Raw genomic sequence first — 24,919 nt, 5'->3', positions numbered from 1 at the left:
TTGGACTGAGAAGTAGCCGTTAGTTAAGAAAATGCTCACGTACACCACTACTGTGTTTATGGCAAGTTAAAGTAATTGCAGAATTATAGTTGGAACCTTAACCTTTCTAGAACGATAGATAGAGGTAAATATATCTACCAATAGATGGCGCTGAAGAAAAGTAGATCATTTGTGATAGGATAGTAAGAAACCAATAGATGGCACCCAAGAGGAAAAATGGGATTATTAGAACAATAGATGACGCTAAAGAATTATATTGGTATTAGGAAAAGTTTGGATAGTAGACCAACAGATGGCACTAAAGAGTTGTAGTTCGTATAAGGATATGTAGTATCAGTAGTAGACCAATAGATGGCGGCACTGATACCTTAAGGTTGAGAAATTTAAAGTAATGCTATACAAAGAAAAATTGTAATCTGCCAAAATGTAAAGTTGCATTAATGAGGCATTTTTGTGGCAATTGTAACCAATGTTCACTACACTGTGAAATGATCTAAACTGTTTGACAGGTCACCTTGATCCCTTGTTTACAACTGGAAATACACTGTAGGTAGGAAATTTGCCATAAGATTGCATAGTTAAGTTTAATGTGTTTGTTTAGTAGTTGCAGCTTAAAATGTGAGTACACTGAAAGTCTCTTGTCTACATCTGTAATGCAGCAATTAGGAAGTTGGACATTCATTTACATTGATATTAGGACTTTTAGGTGTAACCATTGGAAAAGCCATACCTGCTACCTACATGAGCTACAACATTCACTGTGGTAGGTAAAAGTGCAAGGAACTTGGCAAATAGCATTGATAACTATATATAAAAATAAATTAAAACAATAGATAAAAGTACAATGCCTTTAATCATTGCCTTTGGTATATTGGCAGGTAAAATGTGTAGTCCATTGTTTGCTTTGACAAAACCACATTCTTGATGGTGCTGAATACTGTTAGTTGCCTCTTGTTTAAGAAGTGTGTGCTGTGACAGCTGCTAGGTAAATCTTGGCCGCTTCAGTTTTTAAGCCAGTAGATGGCGCAGAGTCCTGTATATGTTTTAAGTGTTGTATTGACAAACCAATAGATGGCGCAAAGAGGCTAGCTTCGTTCTCCAAGTTGGTAGCTGTGGTAAACCTCCAGATGGCGCTAAATGGTCGGCTAATTATTCTGAGGTTGTAGTATTAGTGAACCAATAGATGGCGCTAAGAAGTTGATTTTGTTTTCGAAGCTTGTAGTTGTACAAATCCCATAGATGGCGCTAAGGGGTCAGTTTATTAGGTTGTAGTCTTACAAATTCAAAAGATGGCGCTATGGTCAGTTATGTTCTCTAAGGTTGTAGTTTTACAAATCAAATAGATGGCGCTATGGAGTCGGTTATGTATTCTAAGGTTGTGGTTTTTTCATATCCAATAGATGGCCCTATGGGGGTCAGGTATGTTATAGGTTGTAGTCTTACAAATCCAATAGACGGCGCTATGGTCAGTTATTTATTATAAGGCTGTATTTTTTAATATCCAATAGATGGCTCTATGGAGTCAGTTATGAATTATAAGGTTGTAGTCTTACAAATCCATTCGATGGCACTGTGGAGTCAGTTATGTATTGTCAGGTTGTAGGTTTTTTCATATCCAATAGATGGCGCTATGGAGTCGGTTATGTATTTCTAGGTTGTAGTTTTTTTTTCATATCCAATAGATGGCGCTGTGGAGTCAGTTATGTATTATAAGGTTGTATCCAATAGATGGCGCTATGGAGTCGGTTATGTATTTCTAGGTTGTAGTTTTTTCATATCCAATAGATGGCGCTGTGGAGTCAGTTATGTATTATAAGGGTGTAGTTTTTTTTCATATCTAATAGATGGCGCTATGGGGTCAGTTATGTATTATAAGGGTGTAGTTATTTAAAACCAATAGATGGCGCTAAATGGTTGGTTATGTATTGTAAGGCTGTTATGGAAACGCTAGCAATGGTGCTCAGAGCCTCTCCAGGTTGTAATTCTCAAAAAAACAAATAGATGGCGCAGTGGTAAAGCTTAGATAAGAACCTGCAATGTTCAACCAATGTATGATGGTAGAACATTAGTTGGTGTCTAAAGTTTTGGCTTTTTTAGAGTATTGCTGTTGTATACTTTAGATTATCAGATTTACAAAAATGCATTTTTTACTCCTAATATGTGAACCAGTGTTTTTTGATATTAAATGTATATTTGCTAGTTGCAGATAAAAATAAAGAAGTAGCTCTAGCCAGTTAGGAAAATTCTTTTTAAAAGTGGGAGCTTTTCTTTAATGCATAGAAAAAAAACTGGATCGTATATAGTTGTCTTAATAATATCATTGCTATAATTGGGTTTTGTACTGATAATGTATTCATTGAACTTTTTACCAATATTTATTTCTAGCCTTGTCACGTCGTCTACACAGACTATCGTCCAACTCCTCTACAACATTACATATTTCCAGCAGGCGGTGATGGCCTCCATCTTGTTGTGGATGAGAATGTAAGTGTTTTACGTTTAATTCTTTTTAATACAGTATGTAGTGAAATTGAAAAACAGCACAAAAACTTTTTTGTTTTTCTAACTTTTAGGGTGATTTTCGGGAAGACAACTTTAATACAGCAATGCAAGTGCTTAGGGATGCCGGAGAAGCCTCCAAGGGAGACCAAAAAGGGCGAAAGGGAGGAACAAAAGGTACTGTCTGCAACTGGAGTTTTTGCAAAGCAATGCAAATGATTTATGCCAGTGTATGGCCCTGTACAGAGCAGCCAGCCTGGTACTTAATCTGATAGTACTTCTTCTGGGTTTGGGATCTTTGGCCATCATAATTGGCCGGGCCAGAATGAAGTAACTACCATGCATGGGGAATGCCAGCATAGCAGGCATCATACACTGAGCTGCTTATGTTTCTTCCTCAATAAACAACCTCCCTGCTCCCTTTTTCTGTTTCATTAAAAAAAAAAAAAAAAAATTCTCGGGAGGCGTATGCTTTTTTTTTTCCTATGGCATCACAAGTTCTTCACCTCTGATGGCAGCTGGTGGTTCTTACTGTTGCACTGTATTGATGCTCACGTAATGTTTGAGCTGTATTTAGTGCAATATTACTGAGCCCAGACAGCCTGGGCTCAGACGAAGTGGGATGTATGACGCTAGTTGTCATTCCGCCCAGAAGAAAGAGAACATTTACAGGCAAAAAAGTGTTATTGCAGCGTACAGCTCTGTGGTGAAGTTTCTAGTATTACTAGGACAGAGGTGCCCACACTTTTTTTTGACTTGCAAGCTACTTTTAAAATGACCAGGTCAAATTATCTACCAACAATAAAAACTTGGACTTAAACTCCACCGGGTACAGGAGTTATTACTTTGAAAGGCAGGGCTCCGCGATCTATTCGCGTTACCTTTGCTATCTACTGGTAGATCTCAAATCACTTGTTGGGCATCCCTGCACTAGGCCATTGATTGTAACTTTTTTTTTTTATTTCTGCTTTGCATTTTATATTCCCAGCCTGATGAACTGTCAGTGCAATGTATTCTGATAACACGATTATAAAGAAAACCTAGAGTAGTGTTAAACCTTACGTTCAGTTACTTTTTCCCTTAAACTCTAAAGATAAAATGAACTAGACTGCAATCAATCAACCATTTAGTTTGAGGGTCTATCAAAACTTTTATATTTCTGTGTTTAATCAATCTCATCACGAGAGGTTTTATTAAGCCCATGTGTTTTTGACGTCCTGCGTTTCTCCCGGAGTAATTGTAAAATGTGATCCCTCTCATCACTAATACTTGGATGTCTTTCTCCTTCCAGGACCTTCTAATGTATTCAAGATTGTCAAGATGATCATGGAGCGCAATTTCCAGCCAGTTATCATCTTCAGTTTTAGCAAGAAGGATTGCGAGGCCTATGCACTGCAGATGTCAAAGCTGGATTTCAACTCTGGTATTTACTTGTTTTGTTGACTGTGTTGATTGTAATATACTTTTATATTGTTACATTTCCAAACCAACTTAGGTATCTAGAATCTTAAGGTTAATCTGGTCATGTGTTGTAGTAGGCAGTGAATTTCATTATCACTGTAACCTTTACAACATTTAAAGCAGCGTCAGCATTTCAACTTCGGGTGTGTAATGACTTTAGTTGATATAACTACTGACATTGTGATGTGGTTATCTCGCCATAAAACCATTGTAATGATAAGCAGTTTGCTCATGCATTAATAATTATTACCAATAGTAGTAGGCCAACTCTGTACCTTAATGAATGGATCCCGGATAGTCTTTGAAGTTTTAATATAACCTTTCTTCTGTTTTAATTTTTAATAACTTTGTTATTTTGACTATTTGTATTTCTGCTAATATAGATGAAGAGAAGAAAATGGTGGAGGAAGTGTTCAATAACGCCATTGACTGTCTGTCAGATGAAGATAAAAAGCTTCCACAGGTAAGCCTTAAGATCATCCCCAAAAGTAGTTCTATCAGATCACTCACTAGAAAAATTATTTGTACCAACACATTTTTTGTGTGTGTGTGAAATGTACTCTGGGTTGAATTGTATAGTTGGGTTTTAGATTCTGAGCATAGGCAGAATGCCTGCTATTTGTATTTCCCTTTTAAGCATAGAGGATATTGGAATGCTTTTGAAAACGGGTCTTCAGGTAGTGCTCTGATTTGACATTTGTGGGATAGTTCTGGTCATGAAGTATACATACTTTCTCTGGTTTACATTTCACTCATTCACATGGATCAGCCATTGTACTATGTGATTGGGTCATGCATGTGAGGTCCGAAGACTACCAGAACTCTGTGATTACTGCCCTGGCCCTGAGCTGGCTTCAACAATGAGACCAGTCAAATGCCGATATCTCAGGTCTGTGGGTAAGTAGTCAGGATGGGATGTAGGTTTTTTTTTCCCGCTAAAGTATAGGCATCCTTTAATTATGTTTTAATAGTTTTATTTTAGTAAGGGAGCATAGAAATGTATTCATGAGTACACCAGTAAAACATATACTGCTTCTCTGCACACACCCATAGCTTGTCTAAAGTGCAAAAACCGGTAGCAACAAATCAGATCTGATTTTACTTAGCAGATCAAAGCATGGTCAGGGTTGCTGCAAATCATCATTGGTTCTTGCTATTCTTTTTATTTTGTTTTTAAAGTAAGCCTGATAATAGAGCTTTGCGCTGCTACTGATGCAAAACCGACAGTGATGACCTCCACAACTTATCACAATTTGTATAGCCAAGATAGTAGTTTAAATTATATTGATAAACTGTTATCAAATTATATATACAATTTTTAATGATTTATTTTAAATTTGGGACAATCAGAGCTTTACATCAATTTTTTAAATATTTTTTTCTTCCAGATATATTTTGATGTTTGCTTAACAACAATATTACTTTCCTAGTAGATGTATGTTTGATTTTTGTTTAATCTTTTTTTTGGATTCCAGGTGGAACATGTCCTGCCTCTTCTCAAGCGAGGTATTGGAATTCATCATGGAGGATTGCTGCCCATACTGAAGGAGACCATTGAGATACTGTTCTCTGAAGGTCTGCTAAAGGTAAGAGGCAAGGACTATGATTTTATATTATGAAGTTCCTAGAGCAAATCTCCACAACAGTGCAGAGGATAGTACAAGGCAGCATTGCCACTGGGTGGGCATTGTTTTTCTTTTAATTATTTTATTTGACTAGTTGGGAAATCAATCAAACATTGTCTGTGTTCCACTGGTTGGATTCTGCTGTTTAATTGTGTAACTTCAATAGGAATAATAACACACGTAAGTCTAATCCCAACCTGACTTGGCAAATAGTGTTCAATTATTGAAGAAAATTAACATCTATCTGCCACTTGATATAAAAAAAAAATCTGTCTGTCTGGCATTTATTCTCAGCATTTTAAGTGCAGAAAATACCATTTGAACTTGGAAGTAATGCACTTGCTCCCCCATAGCTTTTTTGGTGGAGCCACTGTTGAAGTGATACAGTTGGTTTACGTTAATACATCTTTACATGGGTGGAGGTAACATTATTTACTCAATTCTGATGTCTCTCAACAGGCTTTGTTTGCAACAGAAACCTTTGCCATGGGTATAAACATGCCAGCCAGGACCGTGTTGTTCACCAATGCACGGAAATTTGATGGGAAAGATTTTCGTTGGGTGAGTTGGAATGCTTGGAAAGAAAATGTTGTCAAAGGTTACTTTGAGTTGTCGTCAACCACTGTGTGTGCTTTGTGCAGATCACATCAGGAGAGTACATCCAAATGTCTGGCCGAGCAGGAAGACGTGGCATGGATGATAGGGGAATTGTGATTCTTATGGTTGATGAGAAAATGAGCCCAACAGTTGGCAAACAGCTGCTAAAGGTAATCCGTCAACAGATTAATTGGGACTTCAGTCCTATCGCTCAGCAAGGAAATACTAATCAGAAGTAGTTAGACAGATTATAAAATAGCTTATTACAATAATATAGTCTTCCAAAGTGCCTTATTTAAAACCTGCCCCTGATAACTTCCTAATTGTACATCTATTTACGGTGCAAATTTGTATCATCTTGATGAAAAATATGTCTCCTTCACCTTGGTAATTTTGGGTGCAGATTTAGAGGGGCATTGGTCACAAATAAACAGAAAATATAAATCAATCTAGAAAAGATGACAAACTGAAAACCATCTTTCCTGATTCTTTCTCCTGTATAGGTTCTCCCTTGCACTGCTATACTCAGTGTAGGTGTTGTGTGATTTTTCTGTGTGAAGACTTGTTTTATTAAAGTACTATTCTCATTATTTTCTCAATCTGTGACAACATTTTTGTTGGCAAAACCATTAGGCGGGATTGTGAACTTTGCCAACAGGTTTGCAGTAGGTATGAGTCACCATATCGAGCTCCAGAGCTTTTGTATGATATCCACATGTGTGTGCCTCACTCCCGTAATCCCTTCTTACCTCCTAATCCTACAGTAATCTTTTACTTCACTCTGTAAACCTTATGATTTTTTACACTTGCAGTAATCTTCAAACTGCATGGAACCTTTAGAACAAATACCACAAATAAGATTTAAGCAGAAATATGCTTTGTAAGTGGAATCTCCAGACCTGAAATATTGGATCGATGATTGAAGGTACAGGGCTGTGCAGCAAGGAACTTAAAACACTCTGTATAACGCTAGCCACTGAAAATGTTGTCTATAACAACATCTTGCCATTTTGACTATTCAGTGAAAAAATCTGATGAGTAGCTATAGGCAGATTGAAATCAACACTGAGAAACGTAGGCTTCAATTGCTGACCTTTTTCTGTAAATATTAGTATTTTGACTTTCTTGTTGATCTAATTAGTTTGCTTTACAGTAGCCTTAAACAAATGTACAGTTCAGGGTTTTTGAGTTCACAAGCTGCATGTTTGTTTTAGTTCTAGTCAACACTGAGACCCAGGGCATAGGTAGAGGTTTATAGGCTGTGCTAGCAAGACAGTATTTCAGATTTATCAGCAGCTAAGTTGAAAGTTGGCCCTTAACTGAAACCTACAGGGCAAATAAATGGATTTGCTTATTTCTATCATCTCCAGCTTAACATGCACACTATTTAGCAATCTTCAATAAGAAAGGGTGTGTATGGGGTAAAAAAAATTTCTTGCCCTGTGTAGGAACAACACGGATTTGCTTGGTCATTTTTTTGACTTGGGATCCGTTTTAGACCATTCAAATTGGGTCAGAGAACTTGGAGGCGAATTCTGATTTGTTTCTTGAGGTTACTCTTCTTTGCTATAATAAATATGCCTGCATCCCTATTTAAGGTTCCTGAGACGCTGTTCTAAGTATTTTGTAGTCATTCCAGGTAGCTGGAGTGTCCGCAACACTTTTGGGCAACACCAGTGTTTGAGAACTACGAAACGGGTATCTTTAGTTGTCCTAAAAGCATAACTAAAGTCTGAGTTACTTTCCTTCCCTCCAGTCATTTGACGTCCAGGAGATACCTTGCCATTTACAATCAACTATTTTCCTGGTCGTCTTCCAGATGCTGTTTCAGCCATTTTAATTGGCTTGCCCAGGGTGAAGTAACGCACAGTAGGTATTGTGTCCTGATACCAAGGCATGCTGAGAATGTACTCTGTTTCTCAGTGTAAATTCTAAAGAATTTTGTGGGAAGGAAGGTAACTATTGCAGAGAAGAGATTGCTTGCTAGCGATTTTTCATATACAGTTCAAGGTTTTAAACATTACTTTGAAAACTTGGAAACATTTTAGGAAATAAAGGGAACAAAATACGCCACAATATTTGTCAACTCATTGTTTTCCTGGCTCTAGGAGAACTGACATTATACAGATTAGCAGCTTTTTGGCATATCCAGTTGTTAGTATGACGAATGAAAGTTTAAAAGAGCACGAGAGCAGTGATTTGGACTTTTGCTAATACCAGATGGTGTTTTTGGTTATCATAGCTGTAAAACAAGCAATCAGTCTTTGTAATGGACATAATTCGACATCAGGAGCAAATACGTTAAAGTGTATTCCAGGGCAAAATAAAAAAAAAAACCTTTTCATAACATCTCTATAATACATACACATGCTTTATCCACTTTAAAAAATATTGTGAGTACAGAAAGATACCTGTTTATCTGCCAACAATGTAGAATGCTAATAACCTGTTTGTGCTGACAACATAGAGCCCATGCTTGCTGGACTGTAAATGATCACCTATCTCTATCTCTGTCTATCCCATTACATTAATTTATATTCCTGCAAAGCCATTCAGCTACCTTGATTCTGAAGGCCGTGACCTCATAAGGGGTTAATTAAGCAAAGGGGGTTCTGGAAAATGTAGTTCTGGAGACATCAATAGGAACTGAGCTCCTTGTATAAGTCCCTGTAAGAATTGTACAACTCTAAGAAAGATGTCACAAGAATTTTTAATAGCTGTTTCTCACTACAGGTAAAAGGTAAATAAATGCTGGGGAACAGTTTTGCTGACTATAAAAGATGTTGTATTTAACCCCCTAAAAACTGCTCTTACACAGTGCACCGGACCACCAATTATTATGGGTGACCTGCTATTGCTGTCATCCTGACGTTTTTAGCTTTTTGGCAGTCTGCTGATTACAAAATACAGCTTGTGAGTGTTGCAATTGACAGAATTTCTTATCTCTGCAACTTGTGCCAAGTCTGTTACAAAAAAAAAGATATGCAGGCAAGTAACATTTTTACAAGAAGTCAGAAGTGGCACCCCCCATATTTCACTCAAGTGGCTGTACTTTAGTTTTATATAGCTTATTGACATTGCTTGTACATCAGCTTAAACTTATTCTGAATATCTTCTTTCAGTGTTTGCCTTTGATATGAGGTGACCTTTTCAGATATCTTGACCCACTTTGTAAGTTCACTGCAAAATACTTTTAGTTCTGTTGTGAAACCAAAAGATTTTTTAAGAGCTTAAGTAATTTAACATATTATACAGGGAATAATACACATTTTGTTGTTTCCCTTCTCTAATGGAAAGAACATTGGGGATGCCAAGCTGTGGGAGGTATTTTTTCAGTGGCAGCATCTGGCCTTCAGCTGCACACCAAATTCATGTGAAATGTTTCCCCCATCGGTAACCTTTAAGTTCAGCTGCTTAGATTTGGACTGTATGGTCTGGGACTAAAAGCATGGCATCATTTCTCATGTGTTGCCACATCCACTTAGACTCCACCAGGCCTGTATGTCACAAGGTGACAACACAGAAGCAACTTTAAGATCTGAATATGGCTTTTGCTTGAGGGGAGGCTGTCATACACACCATATACTGCAACACTCCCCCATGTGTGGTGTAAATGCACCCTACCTTTTAAATCCTTTTCTATTTCCCCTACTTATCTGCTATTGGTCTTGTACCTGTGTGTTTTTAGTATAAGATGGCTTTAGCCACCTGCTCTGAGCTGCATCCTCAGCCTGACACTGGTGAAGCTGTGCATATGCAGCTTCTCTCCTTCCTATATGACATTGATGCTCTACTCTGGGTCTTCCCACCTTCTTTTTTCCACAGTTAAGTGCTGATGACATTGGGGAGAATCCTACCTTGTTCATACCTTATGATTCTAAATCATACTTTTGTGCTTTTTTAATTGTACTTTTTTTTGCTAATTAAAGAGCATTACTGTATCATGCAAGTGTGCTGAATCTAGTTTGTGTTTTTCAGTGGTTTTGAGCAGTCTCCTTTGTTGACTGTAGCAGCAAGGCAAATAAAGTCTTTTTAGGGAATGATTAATCCTTAGCCTACTCACTAATAATTAGAGTTAGTCTTTTAAATTTATGTTCTAGAATGGCAAATTATTGTGCCTTTTCTTACGGTTATTGATTTTAATAGACCCAGTGAGCTTACCTTAGTCTGGAATATGGTTTAAATCCTTTTGAGTATAAAACCATAAAAGTGTGTTGTTCAACAATTCAATTGAACAAAATGGCAGTTTGTTTATGCCCCAGAGATGTTACTAATAGTAACATCTCTGGGGCATAAGGGTTTAGGGAAAAGGCCTCTCCAGATAGTCTGGATCCGCATCAGCCATTTGTCAATAACTGGCCATAGTATTGGAAGTAGTGAACAGTGACTTGATGACCTGGTACAATATTGATTTGGACCTAGCTTTTTTATGACATAAATGTTACTTTCTTTTCCTGGAAACTGATCATATTTTTTCTTGTCTCCCTAGGGATCAGCTGATCCTCTCAACAGTGCTTTCCATCTTACTTATAACATGGTGCTGAACCTCCTGCGAGTTGAAGAAATTAATCCTGAGTACATGTTGGAAAAATCCTTCTACCAGTTTCAGCATTATCGGGCTATACCAGGAGTAGCAGAGAGTAAGTGTTTTTATAGTTTTCATTTAGAGATTTCTAATGTGTTAACCAAAAATTCACTGTTATTTTTTATTGGGCTTCAGCAGAAAAGGACTCCTTCTACTCCCGCTGCTCACATGTTCAATAGCGACAGATACTTGTCGTCAACCAGTAGCTGGCACCCCAATCTTCCATCCTGTCCTAATATGTCAGCGGGCTCTCAATGCTGTCATGTATGTTGTGATTGCAATAACTGTCATGGTGGAACAGTTTTAGGGGACTGGTCATCCTGTGGGGTGTAAAGCTGCAAGACCATAAGTAATGCCCATAGACTAAAAAATATTGCCTGTATATTCCTTTTACCAACGTAAAATGACAACCACATAAGATTTATTTTGCATTTATATTTTATGTACTCCAGTAGCTTGTACAAACGTAACAGAACAAGAAAATAATGAATATTAGTACAAAGGTGATTGTGTTTTGTCCTGCCGTAGGTTCCAGGTAAGCCACCTGATCTGATAGTTTCCAGTTACATATTTGTGAAAGTTTCTAAAAACAGTAATTCTCATGGAAAAAGTCTATCGGTTAGAAATGTAGGACTGATGTACCAGTATTTTTTATCAAACTTGTCAAAATGTTGAAGATTGCATTGACAGAACGCTTTTTGGTTCTACTACATCTGCCTTTATTTTCATTTTACAGAGGTGAAGAAGTTAGAGGAGCAATATAACAGTATACAGATTCCCAATGAGGAGAGCGTTGTGACCTATTATAAAATCCGTCAGCAGCTTGCCAAGCTTGGCAAAGAGATTGAAGAATACATTCGCAAACCAAAATACTGCCTGCCATTTCTACAGCCAGGGCGACTTGTTAAGGTAAGGCTGTGTGCAATGATGAACTGATCGGTAGTTCAAAAACAAAATTTTTTCCTCTGTTGGCTAAGACAGTTTCAAACAGGTTCATTGTGAATTTTAAATATAGGTCAATGTTGAAGTGATTTATTACCAAAATAAATGTTCCACACAAACTTGTCCCCTACCCATAGAGGTCCTGAAATAATAATAATAATAAAGGCCAGAAATATTTGCCTGTCCTTCTACCTGCGCCACCAATCTTCCCTGTAGTTATGGCTTTTGTGATTGTTGGATCCTCACTCTCCTCCCACGTGCTGTGATGCCCTCTTGGGGTCCTCTGTCACTCTGATGTTGGGGCCAGTGTTTTAAACCATTAAGCACAGTAGGAGGACCAGAAACCTAAAAGTCCTCGGAGAGCCCATTTCTGCATGATCTTTAGCAAACAGTTGCTCCTAATTTTTTTCAGCAATTTTGGAGCATGCACCAGGAGATGTAAATAATCCTCCTTTTTTTTTACAGTTAACCATTTGTAATATTTTTGTTAATTAAAGGAAGATTAACAGCAGTGGAATTATAAAAAATGATCATATACTTTTTATTTCCTTCATTAAGAAACAACAGTTAAAAAATATACATACCTCTTCCCTTATACCAAGTTTCAGAAAGAGTTAATCAACATTGTTAGCATACATGGGCTAGATACATTTTCCTTATTACATATGCAATCATCCGGCGGGTTTCACATACTGTGTCCGCTTCCTCAGGGATGTAATTGGTACAGATAGTAGGTGTATCAGCACAAAGGATGTTGCATTCACCAGTATACTTACTCTCTTGGTATGAAGGTAGGCAAAAGGCAGATTTAAAATCACAACTCGGAGATGGCGGTGTCCCATATATGTTCTCCACAAAGATATTCAGTACTTCTCCAGATATTTTTGGTAATACTCACTCCATTATGGAGTGATAATAAATAATTATCTCCAAAAACTAGATTCAATCATGTGATTCCATTAATAAACGGACTTGCACTTAAATTGTAAGTAGAATCGACATCCTCTGTGACATAAAATGTTTAGTTTTTATAAATCCACTGCCGTTAAAGTCCCGTATTGTTCTTGTATTCTTCAATTAACGGAAGTTGCTTTAAACACAATAAACTGGCTAGGCAATGCTTTGAATGGTTCTACTTCTAAACAGCAAAGGGATGGGTCATAGAACTAATTTACTAAAGGTTAAAGTAAACGCCAATATATTACGCAGTGCTGTACATTCAATAGGGGTTGCAAATGAAGATGGATACAAACAATGACACAGGAGGAGGAGAGGACCCTGCCCAGAAGAATTTACAATCTGAGAGTAATAATTGAAATCATGTAATATTTTTAATATGACCTTGAACTTCCAAGTACCACTTACAGAATTTGATTCAAATGAGGAACTTGTTGTTTCTGCTTTGTTAATACCCGAAAGCTGCAGTGTCATGGCTCAGAGATTCTGCTTCCTCATTGAATACAAATGATCCTGTGTTTGCAAGTGTCAAAAAAATAAAAAAATAAAAAAAAAGATTCATATTTGGCATGACAATGACCATTATATGGGGCTAGTGGAATGTGAGTGTACAATGAAAAGTGTTAAGATCTTTCCTTATGCCAGGCAGCTGTTACTCAGCCTTTTCTCAAATAATGATGTCACTCTGATACTTTGCCAGTAGGATAATAATTTTATAGCTTTTCCATTAGTCATTTATAAAACTTTAAAGGTTTGCAATGAGCAGTCCATAATGAACTTTTGTTTTATTGCCTCTTGCCCCCTCAACTAAAAGCAAACGGGTGGTATGTTTCAAGGTAGCAGGTAGCGTGTATTCACCAGCAGCTGTGATTTTGTATATTGTGGTGCTATCTTGGAGCCTTATGTGATTGTGTAATTGTGCTGCTACACAGCAGCTATAAGCACTGTGTGATAGCATTAGTCTGGTGCTCTCCAGTAGCTAGGTGTGATAGTGTGCGTCCGGCACTTTCCAATAACTTGGTGTAATAGCCTGTCTGGCACCTGTCACTTTCACTATATTTCTGTGTCACTGGTGCCAGTGGAGGTGTGATAAAGTGTCCCCATCTGGCAATTTCCATTCGCCTGGTATGAAAGTGTCTGGCACTGCAATGTAATATGGGGTAAGGTTTGTGGATGTGTGTCAGGTGGTGATATAACCATGTCAGGGTGGCTTCTCTTTTAGCATCACTGTATGCTGGTGTTATTTTCCTCATCTTTGCACAACAAGGTTTTCATACTTTTGTTTTGCCTTCTTTCTCTCTAGCTTGTAGGCCACTTTATATCAAATTTTACCTAACTTTGAGTGACCAATAGCAGAACGTCCAAATTAACAATGTTTTATATAATGGAACGGCCAAATTCAGGTTCTGCCTGATGGTCTGGTTGCTTATTGTTTAATTTACATTCTTACATCCGTTGACTAAATTATTTTGTCCTGGCTGTTCAGGCTAAATTGTTTAAAACTTTACATCACAGTAGGAACAAACATCGGACATAGTAAAAAGCTAAACTGATCTGCTCATCTTTCTTTGACTTGTCCCAAGGACCAAGTGTTTGTTTTTTAGGTAATGTCATTGTTACAAATAAGGTATTAAGTTATTTTGTTTAAAACACAATTTTATTGTACAGACCTATATTAAACAAATTTACCATATGCTGGTTCATGATGTATACAAATTCACCTAGAGAAGTCTAGTGCTCAGACTTGTATATACAATAGATGGATAATGCCTAAAACATTTCTTGGTTCTTGGGCCAAAACAAAAAATTAATTTGATTTACTAGGGAGATGGCATTATGTAGAAACACAGGTTCTGATTTTTTATAGCTATCCAAGGCTGGAGAGGATACACTTTAATCTGTGAGAAATTCTTTCAAGGTTTGCTGGATCACCCAAGCTCACTGATGAAAGTGTATCCTCTCCAGTCTTTGAGAGCTTTAATAGGCCCATAGACTAAACCTAGGTTGGCTGCCATAGATTAGTTCCATTTTTTCCAGGTGTTGTGGACAACCAACTTTGTAGGAAATAAAATTAAAACAAAAAAAAAAAAAAGCAGGGCACTAGTTCTACAAGTCATGTTGCTAAAAACTTTGCTGCACCTTACCAGCTGTTTTACACATTAATAATTCTGCTTTTTCCAGGTAAAAAGGGAAGAAGAGGACTTTGGATGGGGAGTGGTGGTAAACTTTTCCAGAAAATCAAATGTAAAGGTAAGTTTTGTGTCTGCTCCTATTACAGTTACTGTTGATTGTTTGATTTTTCTTTTACATTCAGAAAAGAATTGCTTTATAGCCAGTCCTGATCTGTTTTTTGATGGACTTTGGCTGAAATACCGTTATTGTTTTATACCTACAAGTTCCCTCTACTGAATGATGATGTCTCCTCAAAACAAATATAAAAATGCTGGTTCAGTAGTAATGGCGTTAAGAGAAACTTCAGTCACTTTGTTAGGCGAACATTAGAAATAGAAGCATAAGTGATTAATTTTTTTGCAGGGAATTTTTACATTGGGTTTCTTAAATCATCTTTAAAATATTTATTAGTCTAAAATATGTTAATGCTTATTTCAAAATGTCCCCACAATTGTTTATGCGCATTTTGTAAGAAAATATCATTTTTGTGTTATAGTCTATCAGTTCCCCAGTGACATGAATAAGTGAGAAGGTGACGAGAAGTATGGGAGGGTTTATTTTTTTTTATTTAGTGCCAAATGATCACATGCCCATCGGCAGGGTGTAGAAGATGAAGTATAGTATCACATGGCAGGGATACAATAAGCACTGTGTAATGTTTGTACGAGCATGGAAAAACACAATCAATAATAGGGTTGGGCTCTCATTAGTTATCTGGATTTTCCAATTCTAAATGGCATGTTCCACACCCAGAGGCACAGTGATGATGATTTCTGCATTACCTTCAGTGTGTGTAAATTAGTGGCTATAATATTGAAAATATCTACATAGTTCACTTGCATGTTATAAGTAGTTCTTACCCAGTCTCCAATATCTCTCATACAAGCTTCAACATGTGAAAATAATTACTATTTTAAAACTTGCTGTTTTTAAATAAAATACCTGGTGGGTGATCCAACCATGACAACTTTTTGGCCCTGTCTGCCAATTATTTTTCTGTCGCCCACTACAAACAGTCCCAGTGGAGTCAAGTAGCCACACATACCAGCAATGGCCCACTATTGTCTTATCAGAAAACTAATTCTGAAAAATGGTAATCAGCCATCATTTATGTCCACGCATATAGACAGCAAGTGGCAGCAAAAAGTCTGCATGAGATCAACAATAGTTATATGCAATACAGTATAAAAGCTTGAGAAATTGGTTCTGTAAAAACATTAACCAGTGTTATACATGTATTATTATCATTTATCAGGTGGTACACAAAGTTTATTAAATAGCAAACTCTTTAAGCAAAGAAGTGCACACATCCACAAGTAGCCTGAAACTCTACTAGTTAAAAATCATAGATATGAAATATTCAGTGCATCCTGGTAGAAAAAAACTTTTATAAATTAATCTTAGTTGTCTTGTGATGGAAGTTTGGTGGTGGTTACTTCCTGACTGAAGATCTTTTTCAGTGTTCTGTGCGAACTGACACTGCGACATATTCAGGTCAGGTTGGTGTTCTGGAAGCTGTGCTCCCTAAGCCTCTAAACCCACAAATTGCTTGGTTTTGCTCAAACACGTGTCCTTGTTGGAAGATTTCCTGCAGCAATGGAGAGCAAACTCAGGTTTTCCTACCAGCTGGCTCTGCCACCCTGGGGAAATAATTGGACCCATCTGTGATCCCCTGATTGTGACTGTACAAATGTTTAAGGATCTGGAGTTCAAAATAAATATACTGTTCTGCTTTGAAAATGTTATTAGACATTTTATAAGTCCTTTATAAATTACATTACTTTTTTCCCCTTATTCCTTAGCCAAACACTGGAGACTTGGATCCAATCTATGTGGTGGAAGTGTTGCTGAACTGCAGTAAAGAGAGTCTGAAAAATGCTGCGACAGAGGCTGCGAAGCCAGCAATGCCAGATGAAAAAGGAGAGATGCAGGTTTGTGTTAGAATACAAGTAATAATTAGTATTATATGAATAATGAGAAAGATTATACAGAACAGCTGTTGGCATACTACATTTTGTCATCTGTTGCCTTTGCATGCTAATCACTTTGTTTGTTGAATTGGGTCTATACTCATTTGCCTTTTTAAAGTAAAGCATTCTGCTTATAAGTAAATAACTATAAATTGTGGGTTAAAGTTTATTTTGCTTAAAAATTACATACTGCTACCTGTTGAATTTTAAATGCCAATGCCACTTAAGTTGAGAGAAATGCAATAACTGAGCATGCTAGGATAGTTCAGTGAAAGAGCTCCAATCTATCACACTGCTCACGGCAGCCTGGAGACGTTCTGTAACCATGAGCCATCTGATGATTGCAGGGAGTGAGGGGAGAAGTGTACTTGGTCAGGTGATTGGCACTCAGGAATGATGCAGCAAAGAGGTTGGCCCGGTCATGTGATAGGCACTGTGGGCAGAGTCAAGTGATCATCTTTGTGATGCTTCTTTATGCTTATATTAGCAAGTGCAGTCTAGGTCCTCTTTAATAGAAGACGCTGCATCAATTCGTCTAACTAGTGGAACAGCCAGGCAGTTATCATTTTCAAAATGTCTGCCCCTGTATTTCTTTGGATTGCTTAAATCTGCACATTAGGCATCAATCCAGGATTGATTACCCAATTTCTGGTGCCATCAATGGTATCCCCTGTCCTTGAAGTGTACCATTCTGCTTACCAAAGCGGGGTCTACCTGTGTAGTCTGTTTAAATAGAATTAAAAAATCATGTTATGTATGCTAAATGATTATATTATGATTTTTTTTTTTTTTATTGTATCGTTCTTACTTCTATGAGCTTGCAAGGCTAGCGGTTTCCCTTCACTCCTTGGATCCTTAAAAAAGTGCTAAAAAAGTTTGCAAAGCCATACTTTCCGTGAGCACATGCCCCAGTGTGTAAAAAACATTCCTGCTGGAGGGACTGCTTTTCCTTTTTGATATGTGTTACATGTATACAAATCCTCCACACACAGATAAATTCTGAACTGGGCTTTGTTTGTATGGTTTTCATATTCACTTAATATACAGTATAGACCATCAAACCCGCCTATACTACGCACAATATAAACATGCCACGATTTAAGTTTTTCAACTCTTGGAAGTTTGGCAGTAGATTAAACTGTGCATTTGGATACCACATGCCGATTTCAACTATTAAGCTCTGGCAGGACAGAGCTGGAGGCACTCCAACATATTTTGCTCCCTCTGTGCTTCCTTGTACATGCTGTGTTCTATACACACACATTTTTATATTTCTAAAACCCACGGCTCACTAGTGCCCATCACACAAATGTGTAAAGCCAACAAATCTGGTTGGCCGTTTCTACGTCCAATAAAAAGATTAAAATCTAAAAACTGAACAATCTACTTGGACCTTATTAGATACTGTTGAGCCTTTTCCTGTGCACATGTGCTGATCCAGATATGTTGACCTGGCACTCGTGCTATAATAACAAATTACACAAGTGTGAAAGTGACCTCTATGTGTTCATCACCATTTTCAACATTTGTAGAATGGCGGGGAAGAGTTTCTGTCTGCCACTTGGTTTATTGGTGTCTGCTTTGTTTAAACATTACAGAATCCAGCCTTTTTCATTTCTCTTTTGACCTGTTATTTAGACAGATTTAAAGGAAAAATAATCTTTGGTTGAAATATAAATTATGGCCTGTCAGAAAGGGAATTAACTGCAGACATTCTGTGGTGAAAATTACTTAGAGCTAAGCCTAATGCAATTATATTTTAAGGTATACAAAGGCCGATCTTTTTCGTTATATGAAAAAAAATAATATAAGTAACTTTATATTTGTATTTGAAATGGCATTGTAACATAAGTCTATTGTGTTAGAAGACATACAAGTTTTTCCACATTGAAACTCTCATGCTTCTAGCTTCCAGGCACCTCTGGAAAAATATTTTGGTCTTCTGTGCATAGTTTAAACTCTTATTACTAAGAAACCAGCTAAAAGTTATCTCTCTCATATCGGCTCCTGCTGTTTGTGTTCCATCGTACCCTAAATTGTGTAATCTTCTATACTATACCTCAGTAAATTCACTTAGTATTTTTCTTTACTTATAAAAAATGGTGAATAGGGATTTTAGTCAAATGGTAAGTTATCAAGGGGCTGGTGGTTGGGTGGTTATTGGGGAATTGGGGGGGGGGGGGGGGTAGTTGGTAAGTTTCTCCTCTTGCTTTGGTTATACATGTAATTCACATTGTGTTCACGGATCAGAAGCGAGGGCCTGCAGGTAATCCTCAGATTCAATTAACATTGTCCAATAAAACTATCTTTGCCTGGTCCCATCCTCCGTGCAGGTTCCACCCCCCTTTGTTTATGTTCTTTGTGTTTCTTGCTACAAAGCTCATGGACATGTTTGAAGTTATCTTTGGTTGACATATAATAAATATGGGTACTTACTAAATGTAACTATGGGCACCACATAATAATCAACAGGAAGATGAAGGGATCAGTTAAGAGAACACCATTTTGACTGCTAATCCCTATCTAGTGAAAAACACCATTAGCAGTCTCTCGGCCTCCGTCATGGTAGTACATGGATTTCAAGCCGAGTCTAGCAATTATGTTTGTCCAGCGAGCTGTTACAGAAGTCTCTGAAGGGTGTGGACTTTACAGAATTTACAGTAGGTTGAATAATTTCTTCCCATCTCACATGCCTGACTATTTACCATCTCCTAGCACTGGAGATAGGAAAGTTACACTTCCCATAGCTAATTTTACGGAGTATATTTTAATATTGGTTGGTTGGTACGTGCTGCCATGTAACATGAACTGCTGCTTTGTCCCCCATGGGCACTACTATTGGGAAGCTGATGGCTGACGGCCAGGCCATTCACACTGAGCTGATGAGACAACCCCTGAAAAGTGAGAGTTGTGTAATACAGGTAGGAAGGATGTTTTTATTTCTAAGAAATAAAAATGTTGAATATAAATACTTTTTTGTTTGGGTTGGGATATTTCCGTTAATTTGGCCAGAGAATAATCCCTTAATGTGTTGAAATCTCTCTGGAGTATATGTATAGATTAGTTGCTACAGAGACAGCTCTCCTACAAATGGTCTTCTGGGAAACATCCCGAAATTCTCATAGGGCTGTGATTTGTCTTCATGTCCACTGTTTGACTTTCTACATTTCTGTGTACTTATTCTTTGTAAAAATAGTTGATCCATGTAGAATAGCTTTCGGCTGTTTATAAACACAGTACAAGTATTTGTCTGGTATGAGCGGGACCTTCCAGTCGCACGTCAGAAATTAGATTTGATCCATTGCAGATTTACCACCCTTTTTTTAACTGGGTAATTCCTATGTGAATTACCTGCGTTTCATATTTTGCAATACACGTTGCAATCATAAACATTTAGCCAAGTATACCCAACATTCCTAGTCCCATTTATTAGATATGACGATGGCTGCCAGGTGATGTTTATTCTATACATCAACAAGTTAGGAAAAGTATATCTTGTTTTGCTGTAATAGGTAAACAAATCAACAGGGAATGCACATATCGGGTTATGTGCACCAGATATAGTTTTTGCATTGAAAATGGGATGCAATCGCTTTTGCATACAATTGTATTGTGTGCTTGGACCGGTTACAGACTATATCCCACAGGGCGTTGCTTGGGTTCTCTTTTTCTTGTTAACAGTTTCACCTCCATATAAAGCAGACCTGCAGAATTAATATTTCAGCATGTCTTACACTTTCATATATGTACACTTTCTCCTTTTTAATTGGTCAGGTCCTTTTTTTGCATCATTTTGGTCAGTGTGGAGCTGATAAAAGAAGCCTGCTGCGTACTAAACAGCACAAGACTTGTCTTTTGTGAAATGAAGGTTGTCATAAAAGCCTCCCACACTTCATATTTGCTGATGTCACAACAACCATTCAGTGTTTACACAAATTACATAGCAGATGGCAAGAACCAGATGTTTGCACTTGAGTGAAAATTGAAAAACCACCTCTACTATTATCGGGAAGCACTTCTGTTATATATCTATGATGCAGGTGTCCTAGATACAGGAAATAACTCCAGTATGGAAATTCCCATTTTTAATTGCTCTTGCCCTGAATAATTCTCCCCCATTTTATTTTCCTGATACCTTCTCTATCTCTATACCTTGTTTGGTTGTCACTGGTTTGACTGGTGAAACTAGTCCAGCAGGAACATTTACCTGGAACTCCAAAGTGAGTTTTTCTTTTTGTGTGGCAAACGTCACACACAAAAAACCCAGCTATTCATTCTCATTTTTTGAGATGGAGGACTGGCATAACAAATTGCTATTAGAGTTAAAAAGCTTTGTAAATGTCCTTCATGTGTGCTTTTTTTTAATGCTTTTAGTTACCCCGAGTCTGACTCGGGATTACAGCTTTTTGCACGTAAAAGCGACCCTGAGTCAGACTCGGAAATACCGCTAAGGGGGTTAACGTTTGTCTAACTATTCTGGGTTCAGTAAAGTTCACTATAGGTTAGAAAGTTTTGAGATTTTTCCCACCTTCTAACTCTACTATTTCTTGACTGTCCCTGGTCCCACTGATTTGAGACAATGACCTGAAACAAGCAGGCTGAGAAGAAAATCAGAACTTCTAATTTGTTAGGTCAGTGCCTAAGAACAAAAACAGATAAAAGCACTGGATCAGAATTACTGTAAGACAGAAAACTAGCATTTTCATATAAAAGAAAATAAAATGGTACCAGGTGGTAAATAAGATGTTACATTAGTTTCTACATTTCTACACATCTTAATATTGTAAATTCTGTTGTGGTATTCTAATATCAAGGTGTCCATTGCCTCCTCTTTTCTCTCTTTTCAGGTTATTCCTGTCCTAATAAATTTAGTGACTGGAATCAGCAGTGTTCGCCTCTACATTCCCAAGGATCTTCGACCTCTGGATAACAGACAAAGTGTGCTTAAATCTATCCAGGTAATTTGATGAGTTTGAAGTGGAGTACCTAATGTGATTTTGAATCTGACTCTTAAAATCCCCTGTACTGCCGCACGGATGGAGGATGCACTAGGAGGCATTTAGGTATGCTCATGGTCACTACAGTGACCAAAGGTTCAAACTGCTGCACCTCATTCACTGTACAGCCACAGGCCAAGTTCTGTTGCTTTATTGCAGCAGGAAATAGTCAGATTACCAGCCAAATTTTGTGAATTTCATAACAGGATTGAAAGGAGGATTAAACCAGCATGGGGCAGGTGCTCACAGGTAAGTGTTGTGTGCTGATTGGAGTTTGCAAGTGTGTAGGAAGGAGGTAGGAGGTAGGAAACACAGGTCCCTACATTTTCTGGTACAGGGACCTGGCATTTCGATTTGTTTAGAGACCTGACAGGGTCTGTGCAGCACAACTGTTGCTAGGCTAAATGAGCTCTAAAGCCTAAATCCTCTTTTAATTTAAATCCTAATACTTTTCAGGTGCATCAGAACCAAAGGTATTTAGTGCCTTGCAGTTCTTTTTCTTTGGAAACCAGACACATCATGAGTAGAAATGCCTATGCCTTGCCAGTATGCTGCAGAGAAAGACTCTTGGGGCCTGATTTATTTAAGCGCTCCAAGGCTGGGGAGGATACACTTTCATCAGTGAAGCTGGGTGATCCAGTAAACTTGGAATAGATTTCTTCAAAGCTATTTTCTGGCAAATGCTTTCAATCCCGGACCAGATCAATTCCAGCTTTACTGGATCACCCAGCTTCACTGATGAAAGTGTGTTCTCTTCAGCCCTGGAGAGCTTTAATAAATCAGGCCCTTGATCTTTATGTAAATGTAGTAGTCTCTCTGCAGAGGTACAACATGTCTAATACAGTTAGAAATGGAGAGTTTAGAAATAGAACAAAGAGCAAGAACATTTCCTGTGCGCCTTATGATTGACATTTGTGACCAGACAAGCTGACTTTATATAAAGGTTCTGAGTGGTGTAAAGGGCTAGGCTGCCCACATATGCACCATAAATGACAAGCCAAACCAAAAGCAATTTTATACTTCTGCTTCTAAACTACTTAAATATTTTATTTGTGTGCGTGTGATTATCATTGACTGTTTTTGCAGAAAGTGTTCTTTCTCTAGTTGAATTTTAGTTTTTTTAACCTTGAAATGATTGCTGTGTATCGTCATCTTCATAAAAAATGAGGCAGCACGCTTACAGTTCTGTACGGTTTTGCGGGTTTCCTACTGACCACCTTGGCAATGGTGGCTGCTATTTAATCACACCAATTACTGGCTCTTAAGCTGTAATGATGGTGTAACTGAGCTAATAAGATCTCTCTGGCTCCAGCAAGCTGAGGGCATGGAAACCCTGACACTGCACATTCTTTACAATATGACATTTTGTGGCCTGCAAATTCTTTGTATAGATATTTTCATTATATAAAGAAATAAATGCCCTGTATTCTCAATAACAACTTATCATGCTGAATTGTACATATGCTGTCCATTTTAAACACAGTATTGCAGCCATAATTAGTGTACTAAAAGTTGCAAAAAGTGCCCTTGTATTTAGATGTTATAAACAAGAAGGATTTATATGCAGACATTTGGGATAAATCCCATCTGCTGTTCTGCCCCTGATTTTCATTGGCACATTTTTCTTGCACATCTGGCTGCCTTCTTGCTAAACCTCCTTGGACCTTACTAATAAAATGAAAATCACTGTTATCCCTAATTTATATGCCACATTCTGATTTTTAGGCAAGCAGCAAAGCACAGATTCATTTAATAAACCAGGTAAAAAGTAAAATGGCATTAAAGTCTAAATATTAAACTTTTTCCTGGAAAACAGACAGGTTTTCTAATGCTACATATTTTAACACCTAATTTTTAACAAACGTAAATAAATTGCTTGCATAAAGTGTATTATTGTGCAAGTATATACACTGTTTGTAGATTTGTATAGGCTGGTAAGTGCAGTTTGCTCTATTTACATTTTTCTGTACACCTGTTTTGTAAGGGACTGTTTTAAATGCCGGCATAAGCGCTGACTTTTTTACACTCTTTTGGAATCTTTATTTAAGAACTGCCCAACCTACATGCAATTTGTTTTATCCTCTCAGTGCACCAGCTCTGCTCTGTTTTCCTTCAATCAAATTTGTCTTACAGAGTAGAATATTTGTACTCTGGAAGGCAGTAATGTGGTTCTGGTCCCTAATCAGGATAAGAGAACAGAGATGTTTGATGGGTTCTTCGAAAAGGAAACTTAGACATAAGAGTGCTATGTATGGTTTATTGGCTGTGCAGGTTCCCAGTTGACTGTGAAGCACTTGATATGAATCATGTATCCTTGTGTAAAATCATTGCCAAATCTAAAGAATCTTCTGCCAGCCAAATGACTGCTGGGCATGCTGATGTAATATTGAGCATTCTGGAGGATCTTTGCTTAGTAAAGCATTCAAGAGCCTATTTTATTATTTTTTTTAAATACTCAAAAGCTTTCCCATATTTTTCAGGAGGTTCAGAAGCGCTTCCCTGATGGTGTACCCTTGCTGGATCCCATTGATGATATGGGTATTAAAGATCCTGGGCTGAAAAAGGTTGTTCAGAAAACGGAAGCATTTGAGCACAGGATGTATTCACACCCTCTAAATAATGATCCTAATCTGGAAACCGTGTACAAATTATGTGAAAAGAAAGCTCAAGTAAGTGATCTCTAAATCTGTTCAAACATATTTTCTTGTAGAGCAATAGTTTTCAACATAGACACAGCACCATCTCTGCATAATAAACTTGGTGTAGCTGGTCCGTAGAAGAGACTATAGCAATCTAAAATGCAAACTAAAATATATGGGGTCAAACAAGTCTTTTAGGCAAAAATTATCTATATTTACAGTATGGATACCATGTTGGTACAATCGTGTTTATGTGGCTCAACTCAAACAGTAATGAGTAACTATTAGTCGTAAGTGGGAAAAAAAACAAGTTGGAAATTAAAACAAATTATCAAGCATAGCGGTAGACAAAAGCAGTAAGCATAATGTTGTCTAATCTGATGCGTTTCGCCTTAAGTCTTCCTCAGGGCAGTGCAGAGACTTTTAACATAACATAATATAATTAGAAAAAACAACAATAAATGTGTATAGATAA

The 24,919-nt window shown here is 37.5% G+C and overlaps 1 protein-coding gene across 2 annotated transcripts in view; it reads left to right on the top strand.

Moving 5' to 3' along the window:
• Positions 1 to 24,919, top strand: part of MTREX (Mtr4 exosome RNA helicase) — a 54,807-nt gene that overhangs the window by 13,808 nt on the left and 16,080 nt on the right. For both annotated transcript variants that reach the window (XM_072416434.1, XM_072416435.1), the window contains exons 9-21: positions 2,386 to 2,484; positions 2,574 to 2,676; positions 3,791 to 3,922; positions 4,344 to 4,423; positions 5,436 to 5,546; positions 6,045 to 6,146; positions 6,227 to 6,352; positions 10,672 to 10,822; positions 11,504 to 11,676; positions 14,848 to 14,916; positions 16,641 to 16,769; positions 21,656 to 21,766; positions 24,286 to 24,474. In XM_072416434.1, the coding sequence (XP_072272535.1) occupies positions 2,386 to 2,484; positions 2,574 to 2,676; positions 3,791 to 3,922; positions 4,344 to 4,423; positions 5,436 to 5,546; positions 6,045 to 6,146; positions 6,227 to 6,352; positions 10,672 to 10,822; positions 11,504 to 11,676; positions 14,848 to 14,916; positions 16,641 to 16,769; positions 21,656 to 21,766; positions 24,286 to 24,474 (1,575 nt within the window). The remainder of the gene's footprint in view (positions 1 to 2,385; positions 2,485 to 2,573; positions 2,677 to 3,790; positions 3,923 to 4,343; positions 4,424 to 5,435; positions 5,547 to 6,044; positions 6,147 to 6,226; positions 6,353 to 10,671; positions 10,823 to 11,503; positions 11,677 to 14,847; positions 14,917 to 16,640; positions 16,770 to 21,655; positions 21,767 to 24,285; positions 24,475 to 24,919) is intronic.

This window comes from Pyxicephalus adspersus, chromosome 6 (genome assembly GCF_032062135.1).
Source record: "Pyxicephalus adspersus chromosome 6, UCB_Pads_2.0, whole genome shotgun sequence".
Classification (NCBI taxonomy): Eukaryota; Metazoa; Chordata; class Amphibia; order Anura; family Pyxicephalidae; genus Pyxicephalus; species Pyxicephalus adspersus.
The sequence above is the reverse complement of the archived record's forward strand: the minus strand, read 5'-3'. Positions and strand labels throughout refer to the sequence as shown.